Below are 18355 nucleotides of genomic sequence, written 5' to 3'. Positions count from 1 at the left end.
GATAGAGGATGAGATGGTTAGATGGCATCAGTGACTCAATGGACATGAGTTTAAGCAAGCTCCAGGAGATGGTGAAGGACAGGCAAGCCTGGCTTGCTGCAGTTCATGGGGTCACAAAGATTTGGGACACAAATGAGTGGGTGAACAACAACTAGTAGGTCTTGTAGGTCTTCATAGAACTGTTCAACTTCATTGGCTTTAGTGGTTGGGGCACAGTCTCGGACTAGTGTGATGTTGAATGGTTTCCTTGGAAACAAACAGAGCTCATTCTGTCGTTTTTGAGATTGCACCCAAGTACTGCATTTTGGACTCTTTTGTTGACTATGAGGACTACTCCCTTTATTCTAAGGAATTCTTGCCCACAGAAGTAGATATAATGGTCATATGAATTAAATTCACCCATTGCCATCCATTTTAGTTCACCAACTGCTAAAATGTCTATGTTCACTCTTGCCATCTCCTGAAATAAAAGTTTACTATTCTTCACAGTAAGTGTGTGCTTAGTCGCTAAATCATGTTCGACTCTTTTGGAGTCGACGTCATGGACCACAGTCTGACAGATTTCTCTGTTCAGAGGATTTTTCCAGGCAAGAATACTGGAGTGGGTTGCCATTTCCTTCTCCAGGGGACCTTCCCAACCCAAAGATCGAGCCTGCAGCTCCTGCATTGCAGGTGGATTCTAAACTTTTCTTCAAAACACATCAATTTTTTTTTACTAAACAGTTTACTTGTTACTATAGACTACTACTCCTATATCCTGATTAGAAATGTCTACCAAAAAATTCTAAGCAATAGTTAAAATTAAGGGTTGGCACTTAACCATCATTTGTGTGGAAAATTTATTCAGCTAGAAGAAATTTTCAACCAGTAACTTAGAAATAAATATTTGTGGCTAAAACTAATTAAAAAGCAATCAGAGCCTTCTGTCCTATGAGGACACAGTGAGAAAACTACAGCTATCTATGAACCAGGCAACGGGTTCTCATCAGACTCTGAATCTGTCAGCGTCATGACCTTGGACTTCCCAGCTTCTAGAACAATGGAAATAAATATTTGTTGTTAAAGCCACTCAACCTACGGTATTTTTGTTATAGCAGCCTGAGCAGACTAAGAGAGAACAGATGTGGCTGACACCACCTCTTCTTTCCTCTTTTTCTCTTGAAAGCAGCCTCTATGCCCACAGTTCTGAATATTAATTTTTAACCATGAGGTATATTGTAAGAAGTCCAGAGTTTTGGCCTGGACTTTGATACCAGCACTCTCTATTTCCAAACTTCCTGCTGTGAGGAAAAACTTAAAACAAAGAAAAAACCCTAACAAAATAACAACCACAAAAACAATCAGAGAAGGAATTCCCTGATTTTTAAGTAGTCTACAATATTCTGACAACAGTTTCAATGATCTTGAAAATATTTCAATTTTTTAAATGCCTAAATATTTCTAGAATATCTAGTATGTATAGGACAATGTAGCCAAAGTGTCTGTAATAAGTATACTTAGAAGAAGTCAGTTTTTCTGTATATGCCTAAGTCAAGGGACTCACTGAAGAACTTTCTGGAAGTTGTAGCATAACTTGGTACCAGCAGTAGATAAGGACAATAACTTGAATGCACAAAAGAGAATTTTAAATAGCTAGCCTCAGCAATTTGACCTTTAGTATATTTATCTAACCACCATCCAACCAAACAAAAAATATCTAGTACCTACTGCATCCCAGTAACTTAGTGGGAGAATTAAAGCAATAGGTTAGTCAAACACAACACTGAAAGTTCTATGAAAGGAGGATAGTATGCTATGGGAATATATAAAATGGGTACAACCCATACTTCAGTGTCGTAAAAGGCATTCCAGAATTGAAACCTGAAAGATGAATAACGGTAGCCAGGCAATCGAAGAGAAAGAGAGTGCCATGCAAAGAGGCAGTTTTAAGAAGGCCTGGAGAACCTACCTTTTACATAACAAACCCAAGGGGTTCGGTATGGCTCTAAAAGGAGATGATTAGACTAGTGAAGTCAGAAGCAGCCAGACTACAAGGCCTTGTATGTTAGGAACTTTAGTCAATTCAAGAACAGACTTTAGACAGATCCACTAAAGGCTTTTAAGTGTGGAAACGATCTGATCAGATTGCTGTTTTGGAGAGATCCAGGCACAGTGTGATGGACAGTGTATAGGCTGGCAATACAGAACACAAATAGATCATTTATGGGACAGTTTCAGTTGCCCATTTATTTATTCAGAAATATTCAAAGGGTATTTCTTACGTGCCAGACCTGGTATTCAGTTTGAATGAAAGAAACTCCAATAATAATAATAAAAAAAAAATTAATAATAAAAAAAAAAAAAAAGAAACTCCAGCTTTTCAGAGTAGTAAGCATTACTTTCAGAGTAGTAAAAATAGTTTTGAAAAGTAAAGACATTCCAGATATATTTAGGAGTTGAAAACAAAAGAAGGCAACAATGGGGATGAAGGAGAGAGAACAGTTAAGAATGATGGCCTGGTTTTTGGCTAGGTAGACAGTGGCATCCACTCAGGAAGAGGATGAGCAAAGCAAGCTTATGAGTTAAGTTCAGTTTTGGACATGTTGGGAGACATTCATGCCCAATAAGCAACAGTAATATGTATCTGAAACTCCGGAGAGAGATCTGGACTTAAAAGGCTGTTCTTAGTAGGCTATCAGCTCCATGAAGGAAGACTTTTGTTTTACTCACCACTGTATCCCAATAGCCACAGTACCAGGCTGGCCTTCAATAAATATCTGTTAAATGAATGAATGAGATACACATTTTGCAATAGTCAACAAAATGGTCACCGAACTGATCAGAATGGATTACATGAGCTAGGCAGTGTACAGAGTGAGAACTTAAGGGGATCTTAGAAAAAGCACCAAAGAACACCAATGCTAACGAGAATAAGAAGAATCCACAGATAAGCAAGAGGAAAACCAAGAGATTTCAAAGTTAGAGAACCAAAATATAATGTTTCTTACAGAATGAGTGACCAAAAGAGACAAATGTTGCTAAGAAGTATGAGGAGTAAGACAGAAAATAGAAGAAAGACATCTGAGACTGTTATTCACGTTTGTGAATTTTGTTCCTTATTTTTTTCTTCTTTTTGGTTTTTGTCTTTTGGTTGAGGCACACAGAACTTGGTCCTCCTACTAGGGGTCAAACCTGTGCCTCTGCAGTGAAAACATGGAGTTCTAACCACTTAGTGCCAGGGAATTCCCATCACTTTTGTGAATTTTCAAGAATATGAGGAGAAGAAATTCTATCATACCTAACATTTCATATCTAAATAATGACTCTACATATCTAAATAATGAGATGGACTGCTTAACCTTTTATAAACTTGTTTGTTCTATCTAACATGCCTGCCTCTTTACTCTGTATCACCTCACCTTTATTTCCTGTGTGACACCTATCACAATCTATAATTAAATGGTTATTACAATATAAACTATAAGAAAGGAAGGGCTACTTCTCTTGTCTGATCTGTTTGTGGACACACTCCCAGAGTCTAGAATAGTGCCTGGCTCAATAAATATTTCTTTTTTCTGATGATTCATGTGTCCTGTTTATCTCCCTATGGGAATGGGATAGAGAAGAACTAAAGATCATGGAGATTCCCCTCAGCCCTTAAAAAAATACCTGCAGGAAAAGCAAGTAAAAATACATTTTAGGGACTTCCCTGGCATTTCAGTGATTATGACTCCGGTGCTTCCAATGCAGGGGGCGTGGCTTCTATCTTGGTCGAGAAACTAAGATCCCACATGCTTCCCAGTGTGGCCAAAAAATAAATGTAAAAGAAACCAAGATCTTAAAAGAAAAAACATTTTAAAGCATAGTAACAGAATCGAGAAAGACAAAAATCCTAAATCCACCCCCTAGAGAGGATCTAATCAACGGGGAGCGCAAATTACAAGGAAAAAATTCTTCTTAGGCTCTATAATCCTATAGGTAAGCAATCAGAAACAAGGTATCCTAAAATATATGTAAGACTTAAAAAAAAAAAAGTTGCCAGAGAAAACATTAAATGGAGAGTAGTTCCTCAATTTCTGCATTTCAAACCTTAAAAGGGGAAAAATAATCCATTATACTTTTATACTATAATCTTAAAAAAAAAATTTAGACAATTTTAATTGCTTTGTAGAATTCAGGTTTAAATTTCTATTTATAGAAAAGTAGTTAAACTGCAATAATTTCTTCCTTTCCAGATGAGTGCCATTAGTTCACTATAAAATATTATCTTACTCATCTCTAAAACTGACACATGCTCTGCTCTAAAAAATGAATTCACAGACTTCCCTGGTAGTCCACTGGTTAAGACTCTGTGCTTCCAGTGCAGAGGGTGTGGGTTCAATCCCTGGTTGGAAAACTAACATCCCATATGCTATACATATCCCATATGTACGGCAAAAAAAAAAAAAAAGCAAACACAAACTCAAATGGAATACTAGATATTAGAAAATGTCCTCCTATGTAAATAAAATTGTGACTATATGGTAGAATGCTTTAATTTTTAGGATAAGTACTTTAAGTACTGAAGGGTGAAGTGTCATAACATCTGCAGTGTACTTTGAAATGGTTCACAATGTAAAAATATGTGTATGTATATATGTTGTATGTATGTGGGTGTGTATAACATTTGCTGTTGCTGTTCAGTCACTAAGTTGCGTTCAACTCTTTGTGAGCTCATAGACTGCAGCACACCAGGCAGGCTTCCCTGTCCTTCATATCTCCTGGAACTTGCTCAGACTCATGTCTGTTGAATCGGTGAGCTATCTAACCATCTCATCCTCTGCCACCCTCTTCTCCTTTTGCCTTCAATCTTTCCCAACATCAGGGGCTTCTCCACTGAGTCGGCTCTTCACATCAGGTGGCCAAAGTATTGGAGCTTCAGCATCAGTCCTTCCAACTGATTTCCTCACATTTAAGACTTTTATCCATTTTATTTCTGTGTATGGTATATTCTCCCCTCCTTTCTCATAGACTAAGTGACCATTAACTGAATAGTAAGGAGAGAAAAGAAAGCCTTCTTCAGTGATTAACACAAAGCAATAGAGGAAACCAATAGAATGGGGAAAACTAAAGATCTCTTCAAGAAAACCGGAGATACAAAGGGAACATTTCACACAAAGATGGGCACACTACAGGACAGAAATGGTATGGATCTAACAGAAGCTGAAGATATTAAGATGACGTGGCAAGAATACAAAGAACTATACAAAAAAGATCTTCATGACTCAGATAACCATGATGATGTGGTCACTCACCTAGAGCCAGGCATCCTGGAATGTGAAGTCAAGCGGACTTTAGGAAGCATCACTACAAACAAAGTTAGTGGAGGAGATGGAATTCCAGTGGAGCTATTTCAAATCCTAAAAGACGATGCTGTGGAAGTGCTGCACTCAAAATGCAAGCAAATTTGGAAAACTCAGCAGTGGCCACAGGACTGGAAAAGGTCAGTTTTCAGTCTAATCCCAAAGAAAGGCAATGCCAAAGAATGTTCAAACTATCATACAATTGCACTCATCTCACACACCAGCAAAATAATGCTCAAAATTCTCCAATCCAGGCTTCAACAGTACGTGAACCGTGAACTTTCAGATGTTCAAGCTGGATTTAGAAAAGGCAGAGGAACAGGAGTTCAAATTGCCAACATCCGCTGGATCATGAAAAAAGCAAGAGAGTTCCAGAAAAACATCTACTTCTGCTTTATTGACTATGCCAAAGCCTTTGACTGTGTGGATCACAATAAACTGTGGAAAATTCTGAAAGAGGTGAGAATACCAGACCACCTGACCTGCTTCCTGAGAAATCTGTATGCAAGTCAAGAAGTAACAGTTAGAACCAGACATGGAACAACAGACTGGTTCCAAATAGGGAAAGGAGTACATCAAGGTTGTATATTGTCACCCTGCTTATTTAACTTATATGCAGAGTACACCAAGTGAAATGCCAAGCTGGATGAAGCACAAGCTCGTATCAAGATTGCTAGGAGAAATATCAATAACCTCAGAAAAGCAGATGACACCACCCTTATGGCAGAAAGTGAAGAAGAACTACAGAGCCTCTTGATGAAAGTGAAAGAGGAGAGTGAAAAAGTTGGCTTAAAACTCAACATTGAGAAAACTAAGATCATGGCATCCAGTTCCATCACTTAATGGCAAATAAATAGGAAAACAATGGAAACAGGAACAGGCTTCATTTTTTGAGCTCCAAAATCACTGCAGATGGTGATTGCAGCCATGAAATTAAAAGATACTTACTCCTTGGAAGAAAAGCTATGACCAACCTAGACAGTATATTAAAACGTAGAGACATTACTTTGCCAACAAAGGTCTGTCTAGTCAAAGCTATAGTTTTTCCAAGAGTCATGTATGGAAGTGAGAGTTGGATTACAAAGAAAGCTGAGCGCTGAAGAATTGATACTTTTGAACTGTGGTGTTGGAGAAGACTCTTAAGAGTCCCTTGGACTGCAAGGAGATCCAACCAGTCCATCCTAAAGGAAATCAGTCCTGAATATTCATTGGAAGGACTGATGCTGAAGATGAAACTCCAATACTTTGGCCACCTGATGTGAAGAACTGACTCATTCAGACCCTGATGCTGGAAAAGACTGAAGGCAGGAGGAGAAGGGAAAGATTGAAGGCAAGAGGAGAAGGGGAAGACAGAGGATGAGATGGTTGGATGGCATCACCAACTCGATGGACATGAGCTTGAGCAGGCTCTGGGAGTTGGTGATGGACAGGGAAGCCATGCAGCCCATGGGGTCGCAAAGGTCACACAAGACTGAGTGACTGAACTGAACTGACCATGGGTGTGTGCGTGTTTATTTCTGGATATTTTATCTTGTTTCACTGGTCTATATGTGTTTTTGTGCCAGTACCATACTCTTGATTACTGTACCGTTATAGTATAGTCTGAAGTCGTTTTGAGTCACTTCAGTCATGTCTGACTCTCTGTGACGCCATGGACTGTAGCCTGCCAGGCTCCTCTGTCCATGGCATTCTCTAGGCAACAATATTGGAATGGGCTGCCACGCCCTCCTCCAGGAATCTTCCCAACACAGGGATCAGACCCACGTCTCTTATGTCTCCTGCATTGGCAGGCAGGATCTTTGCCACTGATGCCACCTGGGAAGTCTGAAGTCGGAACCCTGGTTCATTTTTCTTTCTCAGGATTGCTTTGGCTATTTGGGGTCTTTTGTATTTCCAGATAAATTTTAGAATTTTTTGTTCTAGTTCTGTGAAAAGTGTCAGTGATAATTTGATCTAAATTGCATTAAATCTAAAGATCGCCTTAGGAAGTATAGTCATTTTGACAATATTGATTCTTCCAATCCAAAAACACAGTATATCCTTCCATCTGTTTGTGCTATCTCCAACTACGTTCATCAGTGTCTTTTACTTTTCAGAATACAAGTCTTTGGATTCCTTAGGTAGGTTTATTTCCAGATATTACACTCTTTTTGATATGATGGTAAATGAGATTGCTTCCTTGATTTTTTCTTTCTGATCTTTTGATGTTAGTGTATAGAAATGCAAGAGAAAAAAAAAAAAAAGAAATGCAAGAGATTTGCATATTAATTTTGAATCCTACAACTTTACCAAATTCACTGATGAGCCCTAGCGTTTTGCTGGTAGCATCTTTAGGATGTTCCGTGTATTGTATCATGTCACCTTCAAACAGTAACAATTTTACTACTTCTTTTCCAATTTATATTAGTTTTACTTCTTTTCCTTCTTTGACTGCCGTGGCTAGGACTTCCAAAACTATGTTGAATAGAAGTGGTGACAAAGGACATTTTTGCCTTGTTTCCAATCTTAGAAGCAATGAGTTCAGCTTTTCACCACTGAGAATGATGTTAGCAATGGGTTTGTCATATATGGCCTTTATTATGGCCTCTATTCCCACTTTCTAGAGAGCTCTTATCATAAATGGGTGTTGGATTTTATCAAAAGCTTTTTCTGCATCTATTGAAGTGATCATATAGTTTCTTTTTATTCTCACTTTGTTAATGTGGTGTATCACACTGATTGATTTGTGGATACTGAAGAATCCTTGCATCTCTGGGATAAATCCCACTTGATCATGGTGAATGACTCTTAACGTATTGTTGAATTCAGTTTGCTAGTATTTTGCTGAGGATTTTTGCATCTATACTCATGAGTATCAGTGCAGTTCAGTTTCTCGGTCATGTCCAACTCTTTGCAACCCCCATGACTGCAGCACACCAGGCTTCCTGTTTATCAACAACTCCCAGAGCCTGCTCAAGCTCATGTCCATCAAGTCAGTGATGCCATCCAACCATCTCACCCTCTGTCATCCCTTTCTCCATCGGTATAATTGGCCTATAATCTTTTCTTGTAATATCTTTGTTTTTGGTATCAGGCTGATGGTGGCCTCATAGAATGAGCATGGCAGTATTCCTTCCTCTGCAATTTTTTTATAACAGTTTCAGGAGGATAGGTGTTAACTCTTCTCTAAACGTCTGAAAGAATTCACCTGTGAAGCATTCTGGTCCTGGACTTTTTTTTGTTGGAAACTTTTTAACTACTGTTTTAATTTCAGTACTTGTGAATCATCTGTTGACATTTTCTATTTCTTCTTGGTTCAGTCTTGGAAGGTTATACCTAAGAATCTGTCCATTTCTTTCAGGTGGTCCATTTTATTGGCATATAGTTGTTTGTAGTAGTGTCTTATGATCCTGTGTATTTCTGTGTTGGCAGTTGTAACTTCTCCTTTTTCATTTCTAGTTTTATTGATTTGAGTCCTCTCCTTTTTTCTTGATGAGTCTGGCTAGAGGTTCATCAATTTTGCTTATCTTCTTAAAGAATCAGCTTTTAATTTCACTGATCTTTGCTACTGTTGTCATCTTTATTTCTTTTATTTCTGCTCTGATTTTTGTGTATTTTCTTTTCCTTCTACTAACTTTGGGCTTTGTTTGTTCCTCTCTAGTTGCTTTAGGGGTAAGGTTAGTCTGTTTATTTGAGATATTTCTTGTTTCCTAAGGTAAGATGGTATTGCTATAAATGTCCCTCTTAGAGCTCCTTTTGCTGTATCCCAAAAGTAATGGACCACTATGTTTTCGTTGTCATTTGTCTCTAGCTATTATTTTATTTCCTCTTTGATTTCTTTAGTGATCCATTAGCTGTTCAGTGACATATGTTTAGCCTCCACGTGTTTGTGTGTGTTTTTTTAGTTTCTTCCCCAGTAATTGATTTCTAATCCCATGGTGTTGTGGTCGGATAAGATGCTTGATATAATTTCAATTTTCTTAAAGTTACTGAGGCTTGATCTGTGGCCCAAGATATGATCTGTCCTGGAGAATGTTCCGTGTGCACTTGAGAAGAAAGTGTATTTGGCAGCTTTCAGATGGAATATTTTTTAAATATCAGTAAAGTCCATCTGATCTAATGTGTCATTTAAGGCCTGTGTTTCCTGATTTTCTGTGTGGACGATCTGTTTCTTGATGAGAGTGAGTTATTAAAATCCCCCCAAATTACTGTGTTTCTGTTGATTTTTCCTTTTATGACTGTTACTATTTGCCATATATGTTGAGGTATTCCTACGCTGGATGCACACATATACACATATACAATTGTTATATCTTCTTCTTGGATTGATCTTTTGATCATTATATAGTATCCTTCTTTGTCTCTTGTAACATTATTTTGAAATCTATTTTGTCTGATATGAGTACTGCTACTCCAGCTTTCTTTTATTTCCATTTGCATGGATACTTTTTTCTATCCCCTCACTTTCAGTCTGTATGTAGGCACCAGAATTCTTAAGTGAATTCCACGGCCTTGTACCGAAGCTAATAACTAAATATCACTGGCCAAAATTTCAAAATGTATAGAATTCACACACATATATTTTTAAATATCAGCTTTTTTGATAGACACATTACATACATTATTAAACTGCTTCTATGTTGATATTTCTTATCTCAACCTAGAAATTTAGGTAATAGCTACATTCATTGTAAGTGCTGAGCACAGCAAAAAAAAAAAAACAACAACGGTATTTTTAAAATAACTCAACCATTAGTCAAGGGAACAAAAGAAAATGTATTTGGGTACATTATTCTAATACTAATTCTACTGGGAACCAAAAGTATTTAAGTATGTAATGTGTAGTTAAAGGTAAGCTAAGGAATCCAAGAAATTCACTCACCAAACAGAGGCACAGAATTGGATCAGTGACCTGTGGCATATACCACAGTAATCTAGTAAGTAGTTTTTACTCAACTAATCCATCCTGGTACCTTAGCCATTTTCATAGTCTCTTTTGTGATTTTAAATAAGTAAAATGTGAATGTCACTATCCCAGGGACACATAATAGATACTTAGATACTTAAATTCAGAAACCTCTGAAAGGTAAATGGTAAACTGTTAGTTGCTCAGTTGTCTGACTCTTTGCGACCCCATAGACTAGCCTGCCAGGCTCCTCTGTCCACGGAATTTTCCAGGCAAGAATACTAGAGTGGATTGAGATTCCCTTCTCCAGGGGATCTTCCTGACCTAGGGATCAAACCTGGGTCTCCTGCTGCAGGAAGATTCTTTACCATCTGAGCCACCAAGAAATCCTGAAGGTAAATGTTAAGATCTATCTTAATAGCTAAACAATAATTATCTCTAATTATCATTTCAAAAGGTGACATACACACCCTCTCATCAATGTAAACACCATCCCCTGAAGAACAAACAGGTTGTTCATTTCAGAAAGTGCCTAGAAGTAGGGACTGACAGGGGCAAGGACATATCTACTCTGACAAGGGGCAGTGTGAAGGTTATTTCAATAGTTCAGCAAAAAAAAAGTTATTTTCAAAATATGAAAATATGTATTTTTTAAATGTACTGGTTTTATGTACAAATTCATTTGTGTACACAAAGACCAATGAAGCACTAAAGTGTATTTTGAGCATTCTAAAACTTAGGTTTAAAGAAGTTAAGATGTAACAATCCAAAAAGCTGTTGACCCTTGCTGTAACTAAACCAAGAGAGAAATGAAGTCAGTACCTCAATTATCCTTGGACCAAAAATCTTTAGTTCCCTAAAGATACCACAAGATACTGGTTTTAAAAACCACTGTATTTCTTGGATTCCTTAACTTACCTTCCTTAGTGGCTCCATGGAAAAGATTCTGCCTGCCAATGATGGAGAGATATGGATTCGATCCCTGATGCAGGAAGATCCCACATGCCACAGAACAGCTAAGCCTGTGTGCCACAACTATTGAGCCTGTGCTCTAGAGCCCAGGAACCAAACTACCGAAGTACACATGCCCTAGAGCCCGTGCTTCACGACCAAAGAAGCCACCACAATGAGAAGCCTGCACACCACAACTAGAGAACAGCCCCTCCCCACAATGAGAGAAAAGTCCATGCAACAACAAACAGCCAGCACAGCCAAACATAAATAAATAAGATTAAAATAAAAAAACACTGAACAAGTGGTTTGAAAACTTCATGTCAAATGTTGTTCAATGGACCAGCAAATTGCTCTGTACTAACAGATCACCTGTGCATATAAAATAAACCACCATTCCACTACTGCTCCACTGTAGTGAAATAAAACCTACTTTTAAAATTATTATTATTTTGCCTCACTGTGCAGTATGGGGGTTCTTAGTTCCTCCCTCCCCCACAACCAGGGATCAAATCCATGCCCCTGCAGTGGAAGCTCAGAGTTCTAACCACTGGACCACCAGGGGATTCCCAAAACCTACTTAATAGCAAATTAAATTCCTTTTGATACCAGAGTAATAGAATTAAAACTAAAGAACCATCATAAATATCAATTCAAATAACAACTCTGCCAAAGAAACAAAATAAACTACACTGAAATGTTGTGAAGTAATTAGCCTCCAACTAATAAAAAAAATAAAAAATAAATAAACTTAATGTTGAAGCAAATATGGAATTTCTACTTTTAAGATCCTAAGTCCTCAACAAATATAAGCTAAAGTATTCAAAATTACTCTTCACTCCTATCTTGAACGGAAAAGACTTCAAATATTCCTTTCTAAGTGTTTACTGAAGAAGTTAACTTTCACTGTAAATTATTTCACAAACAAAAATTAATTTCCGTAGCATTTTTGATTAAAATATTTTTATGGGGACTTCCCTGGTGGTCCAGTGGCTGACGCTCTTCACTCCCAATGCAGGGGGCCTTAGTTCAATCCCTGGTTAGGGAGTGTGATCCCACATACTGCAATTACAGATCCTGCATGATGCAACTAAGACCAGGCACAGCCTCAATGAATAAATTTTAATTTTAAAAAACAATATATTTTTACGAAAGAATGAGAACTACAACATCAGCTTTAAAAACCCAGTATCCACATCTGCTTTCCTGCCCACAAATCTTACCGTCCCCGCTCATGTGCACAGACTTCCCAAGAAAACAACCAGATTACAAGTCTCCATATGCTGTGCTTAGTGGCCCAGTCGTGTCGGACTCTCCGCGACCCCGTGGACTGCAGCCCGCCAGGCCCCTCGGTCCATGGGGATCCTCCAAGCAAGAATACTGGAGTGGGTTGCCATGCCCTCCTCTAGGGTATCTTCCCAACCCAGGGATGGAACCCAAGTCGCCCGCATTGCAGGTGAATTCTTCACCATCTGAGCCAGCAGGGAAGCCCATGAATACTGGAGTGGGTAGCCTATCCCTTCTCCAGGGGATCTTCCCGACCCAAGAATAGAACTGAGGTCTCCTGCATTGCAGGTGGATTCTTTACCTGCTGAGCTACCAGGGAAGCCCGTAAGTCTGCATATAAAACATCAATTGTTACTGCTTTAAGTGCTGATTCATTGGAAAAAAGTTAATTCGAAAATTCTCAGTAATATCCCTCACCTATGCATTTAATCACTCCATTTTAGACAAAAACCCACAGAAAAGCAGTCCTAAAAATCACATAATCACAACATCTTCTTGCCAGCAAAGACATTGTCTTCATATATGCTCCTACCACTTAAGGAGGATGAAGAGGGTACATCTTCATTTTTATGTGCAATCTCCCTTCAGTCGATCATGCTAAACTCTCACTTTAAAACTAAATTCCCTATGTATAACTGGATCACTTTGCTATACATCTGAAACTAGCACAGCACTGTAAATCGACTATATTTCAATAAAAATTTTTTTAATGAATTTCTTAAGAAAAGTTTTAATTCATTTGCCTAATTCAGGGAAATTTTTTTTAATTACTCAAAACAAATCATGTCTATTCTAAAAGAATCAGAACTTACACAAACAAAAACATAAAAAACACTAACATATTCTTCTCAAGAATAACATCTCTCTCCAGATTTTTTTTTTTTTGGTCCGTGCCACACAACTTGTGAATTTTTTTTTTAATCACTGATTTAACAGATCAGTTGTTCATAGATTCACAAACATTTACTCTGGATAGAGTAGACAGGAAATGCTGAGCTGAAGAAGCAAAATTTAATTTGAGTCAAAAGTGAGGAGCTAGTCAGGATAAAGCTCTGAGGGAAAAGTATTCTAGGCCAAGGGGGCAAAGGCATCAGACAGTACTTGGTTAAATGGAAAAAAATATATATGGTTGGGGACTTCCCTGGTAGTCCAGCGGCTAAAGCTTCATGCTCCCAATGCAGGGGACTAGGGTTACATCCCCGGTCAGGGAACTAGATCCCACATGCCTCAATGAAGTCAAAGATCTTGTGTGCCACAACTAAGACCTGGCACAGACAAATAAATATTTTAAATATACACTGTTGTTGTTCAGTCACTAAGTCATATTCGATTCTTGGCAACCCCATGGACCGCAGAATGCCAGGTTTTCCAGCCCTTCATTATCTCCTGGAGTTTGCTCAAATTCAAGTTGATTGAGTCATTGTTGCCATCCAACCATCTCATCCTCTGTCAACCCCTTCTCCTCAAGCCCTCAATCCTTCCCCAGCATCATGGTCTTTTATACTGAGTCGGCTCTTCGCATCAGGTGGCCAAAGTATTAGAGCCACAGCATTAGTCTTTCCAAGGAATATTCAGGGTTGATTTCCTTTAGGACTGACTGGTTTGATCTTGCTGTTCAAGGGACTCTCAAGAGTCTTTTCCAGCACCACAATTTGAAAGCATCAATTCTTCGGCACTCAGCCTTCCAGCTCTCACATCCATACATCACTACAGGAAAAATCACAGTTTTGACTATATATATATATATGGCTGGAGCAGGGAGCCCAAAGGGGAGAGTGGTAAGCTATAAAATGAGATTTCCTGACTAGCATTTGAAGCTGGTTGTAAATCTATATAAAATCAGCCCTTCTTCAGATTGTTTTTATAGACTCAAAACCAGCAGGTTAACTCCTCACAACAAATTTAAATAAAAGCAAAGAAAAAGAAGGTATTCAAATTGAGTAATACCATTATAATAAAGATTAAATTTCTTATTTAAAGGCCACAAAACTTAAAGAAAATTAAACACAGAATCATTTCTGCATATTTACCTAAGAGAGACTGAATTTCTGAGCACTTGGGTAAAATTGGATCTATGACCTTATATGAAAACTGTTGTAATAAGAAGACTTTACGTTCATGGTCATCTAGCCATCAGCGTTCTTAGTCTCAGGTCATATTTCATTACAGAGAATTTACCAGTGTATTTGAAAAAGCATAAATTACAAAAGAAGTCATTGGAGATCTACTTTTTACATGTCATTTACTTAAGAAATTAATATGTAATCCAGAGTCTAGTAGCTTAGTCAGCTGTATTTTCTGATTCTGCAACCTGTGGCAGATGGTTTTTCTGGCATGTGTGACCCTGGCATTTTGCCCATGTTTACATGGACTGACAGGAGTGTAAGGCTGATGGGAGTAATTTCTTGCTTTTTAAAATTATTAATTTATTTACTTATGGCTATACTGGGTCTTTGCTGCTGCGTGTGGGCTTTCTCTAGTTGCAACGAGCTGGGTAAGGGGGGACAACTCTTCCTTGGGGTGTGCAGGTTTCTCGTTGCAGTGGCTTCTCTTGTTGCAGAGCACAGGCTCTAGGGTATGTGGGCTTCATTGGTTGTGAAGTGGACAGGCTTAGTTGCCCCACACCATGTGGAATGTTTTCAGAACACAGATCAAACCTCCATCCCCTTCATTTCCAGGCAGATTCTTAACCACTGGACCACCAGGGACGTCCAACAATTTATTTTATCTATGATAATAAAGTCATGCTGGGCCTGTTCCTCACCTGTGTGTATATTTGGTTAATTCCACAGTCTTCCCATGTACATCCATAAAATAGCAAGGGCCTCTCTGAGCATGAAGACATGGCAAGTCATCTCAGGAGTAGTACATAAGCTCCATTCCATAAAAGGTGCTAGTAAACTAGTGGAAATTGTGATTCCATCCTTAGATTTTCTTTTTCAACCTTTCCTTCCGTATATACTTGGACATACTTTTGAAATAAAGTCAGTTTTGTTTGACAAATTCAATAGCATCCCTTTGAGACAAATGGATCACAAAATCAGAACTAAAAAGCATCATGCAGTCAAACTTAAGGGGAAAAAAAACTATTTGACCTTGTACAAAGGTATTAAGTAAAAAAAAAGTTCAAATGGTGGTACTATTTAGTGTTAGGAAATGAGCTGCACATCGTTAAAACTTTTCAAATATTTCTGAAAGACAGTGTGTCATTCCTTCAATAATTAGTTATTTAGCTTCCTTCTATCACCATATATTTAGCCAGGTTTGCTAGATGCTCAGGAAACAAAGATGAATAGGACACTTCACCTGCATCAGATAAATTCCACAGAAATAATGCCAACACATCCTGAAAGCTAGAATCCTTGACTGCCTCAAGAAGTTAAAGATCTATCACTTGCACTCCAAAGCTCCAAAAGGTTCAGCGTCAAGGCTGGGGCACCAAGGTCACTAAAGTTAAAAGCTGAGGTTTTATAAAGTTAAAAACTGGCCAAGTGCAGTCTCTGAAAAGAGTTGCCAACTGTCACCCACACCTCCTTAACCAGCCCCCTACCACTTCCCCATCCTTTTTATAAATAGTTTTTAAAGGGAACTGTCCAAGGTTACCACCTGACAAGGAAGAATGCATTGATGTGCATTCCAATAAAATAAAATTGTATACTCTCCATATTTACAGAGTATTCCCATACAACATCTAAGTGTCGACAAAGTATCAACCAAGGCACATAACACATAAAATAAAACTCCCTCAGTAGGGTTAAAATATCAAGAAACTGACCGAAAGAGGAAGATATCTAACTTCCCAAAGCAGCAACCCCCAGGAAAGGTACTGGAACCAGCGGAAGTTACATATCCAGGACAGTTTTTTAAAGGCGCTCCACCCACCACCCCAAGGTAAAAGTTTGAAACGCCGTCTGACTACCCCACGGTGGTCGGAAACTTCCCTAAACTACAAGAGACAAGCAGATATCCTAAAATACCGCTCTCAGCCAACCCCAGGTGCCCTCAGGCCAGGCTGTGGCTTCCTCCCCAGGCCTTGCTTCCCTCATCTCACTCTTTTCTCCAGGACACTCACCCATCTCCCTGGGCGTCCAATGCTGGCCGGGGGTACTGGGGCCTCTCGGCCGCCAGGCTCATTCCGACGAGCCTCGGACTTAGGCCTGCCCCAAGAAGGCCGGGGCGCCTCCCCTCTGAGACGGACCGCGACCCCCGGCCCTCGGGCCCGGCCCTCACCCTCCCCTCTGGCCGGCCTCACCTCCTCTGCGTGCTTGCGCAGCGCCTTCTCTCGCTCGTACTGGGTGATGAGCTGCTCGTTGTCGTCCCGGAGCAGCTCCAGCTCCACCTGGTGCTCTTGGTCCTGCGCGAACACCGAGTCCAGGTTCTCCAGCACGGCCACCACCAGTGGCATCAGCTCCTTGACCACCTCCTCGTCGTAGCGCCCGATGAGCCGCTCGAACTCGCGGTAGATGGAGCCGGCCAGGCCGGACACCCGCTCCGACATCACGGCCCCGGAGCCGCCGGGCTCCTCCTGGTACACCACACCGTCCTCCAGCTCCATGGTGGCGGGCTGCCCGCCGGCCGGGGGCGTCTCCGGCTTAGGGGGCGACACGGGCCCGCACGGGACGGGGCCGCTGCGGCTGGAGCTGGGGCTGGGCCCGGCGGGGTGGGGGACCGAGCCGGAGGAGGGGAGGGGTGAAGCGAGCGTATTCAGCCCAACCGCCGCTGCACCAACTGCCGGGGCGGCCGGGCTGCGCGCGCCACACGTCACTGAAGGGGCGGGATCCGCCTGTGTCTGCCCGTAGGGCGGGACCCCGCAGGAGGCCAGGCGCGGTCGGGGGCGGGGCCAATGCAGCACCCTGCGCCAGCGGAGGCGGCGTTGCGTCAATACTCGGCGCCGCGCGACGTCGTGTAAGCCAATGGGAAAGACTGCGATAGGAGGGTGGTGAGAAGTACCCACCCCTGGCGCGATTTGCGGGGCGAGCCCCAATGGAAACGGAGGGTTTCTGGAAGAGTGATTAGCAATCCAGAATAGCTAACATTTTATTACTTTTTACAGCGCACAAAGGGCTTTCATATTTGGGCCTCATCACAAGCTTGGTGCGGTAGACGTTTTGGCCTTCGTTTCACAGACGAGGAAAGTAGGCCTGGAGAAGTTAATGGTTCACTCAAGGTCACGCAGCTGGAACGGGAAGGAGGCCGATCAGGGACTCAAAACAGTTCTAAGAATTTGAGAATTCCGGACTCAGAGTAGTGGAAAACAGGGAAAGGGAAAGCAACCTTAACGGGGACAAGGTCCGCCTCAGTAATAAGGTGGTCTTGAATAGGAAAGAATTATTTGGGGTTAAGACAGTAAGGATAGCCTTAAACAGAGGACGTGCAAAGCATCCTGGAGAAGAGGAAAACAAACGCCACAATCTTGCACTTTCCCAAACACGAGTTTCTCTCCTCACGGACGACTTGCGAGAGTGGTATTTCCTGGCACCAAGCACCCTCCTTTCCTCTAATCTCTCAGCAGGGCAGGCTAATGTGGGGAGGAGAGTAGAGGAGGAAAGAGGTGGAGTTATTAGGATGAGTAAGTCCGATGGTACGTGAGGTCTCTGGTAGAAAATCACATGTGGGGAATGACAACAGCCAAACCTCGGGCAGGCTGAGTCAAGGATCACTTCCTGGTGTTCTGACTGCTGCAAATAGGGAAGAAAATACACCCCAAAGCCCCTTATCTCCGCGGCAGGTGATGAAAGAGTACTGTGGCCTCAACTCCTGTAAGAATAGGGCCAGGGAAGGCAAGATTTGAGTGAAGAATGGTTCAGTGGGGAATCAGCTACCTCCCAGGATCATAAAAACCCTCAATTTGGTATTTACAAGTTCAAGTTCTCTAAGTATGAACTAGTTCTCCAAAGTCTCCCAATCTGTA

General features: G+C 40.6%; 1 protein-coding gene across 4 annotated transcripts in view; it reads right to left on the bottom strand.

The window, feature by feature from the left end:
* The window catches only part of SPAG9 (sperm associated antigen 9), a 154110-nt gene extending 137002 nt beyond the window's left edge, over positions 1-17108 (bottom strand). For 2 of the 4 annotated variants that reach the window (XM_061143711.1, XM_061143713.1), the window contains exon 1: positions 16697-17107. In XM_061143711.1, the coding sequence (XP_060999694.1) occupies positions 16697-16999 (303 nt within the window). In that variant the 5' untranslated portion in view covers positions 17000-17107. Of the gene's footprint in view, positions 1-16696 lie in introns of all 4 variants that reach the window. The other 2 variants (XM_061143714.1, XM_061143712.1) reach the window with 2 other exon arrangements.
* Positions 17109-18355: the final 1247 nt, after the last annotated feature.

Source organism: Dama dama, chromosome 5, assembly GCF_033118175.1.
Source record: "Dama dama isolate Ldn47 chromosome 5, ASM3311817v1, whole genome shotgun sequence".
Lineage (NCBI taxonomy): Eukaryota > Metazoa > Chordata > Mammalia > Artiodactyla > Cervidae > Dama > Dama dama.
This window is presented reverse-complemented; position numbering and strand designations above follow the sequence as displayed.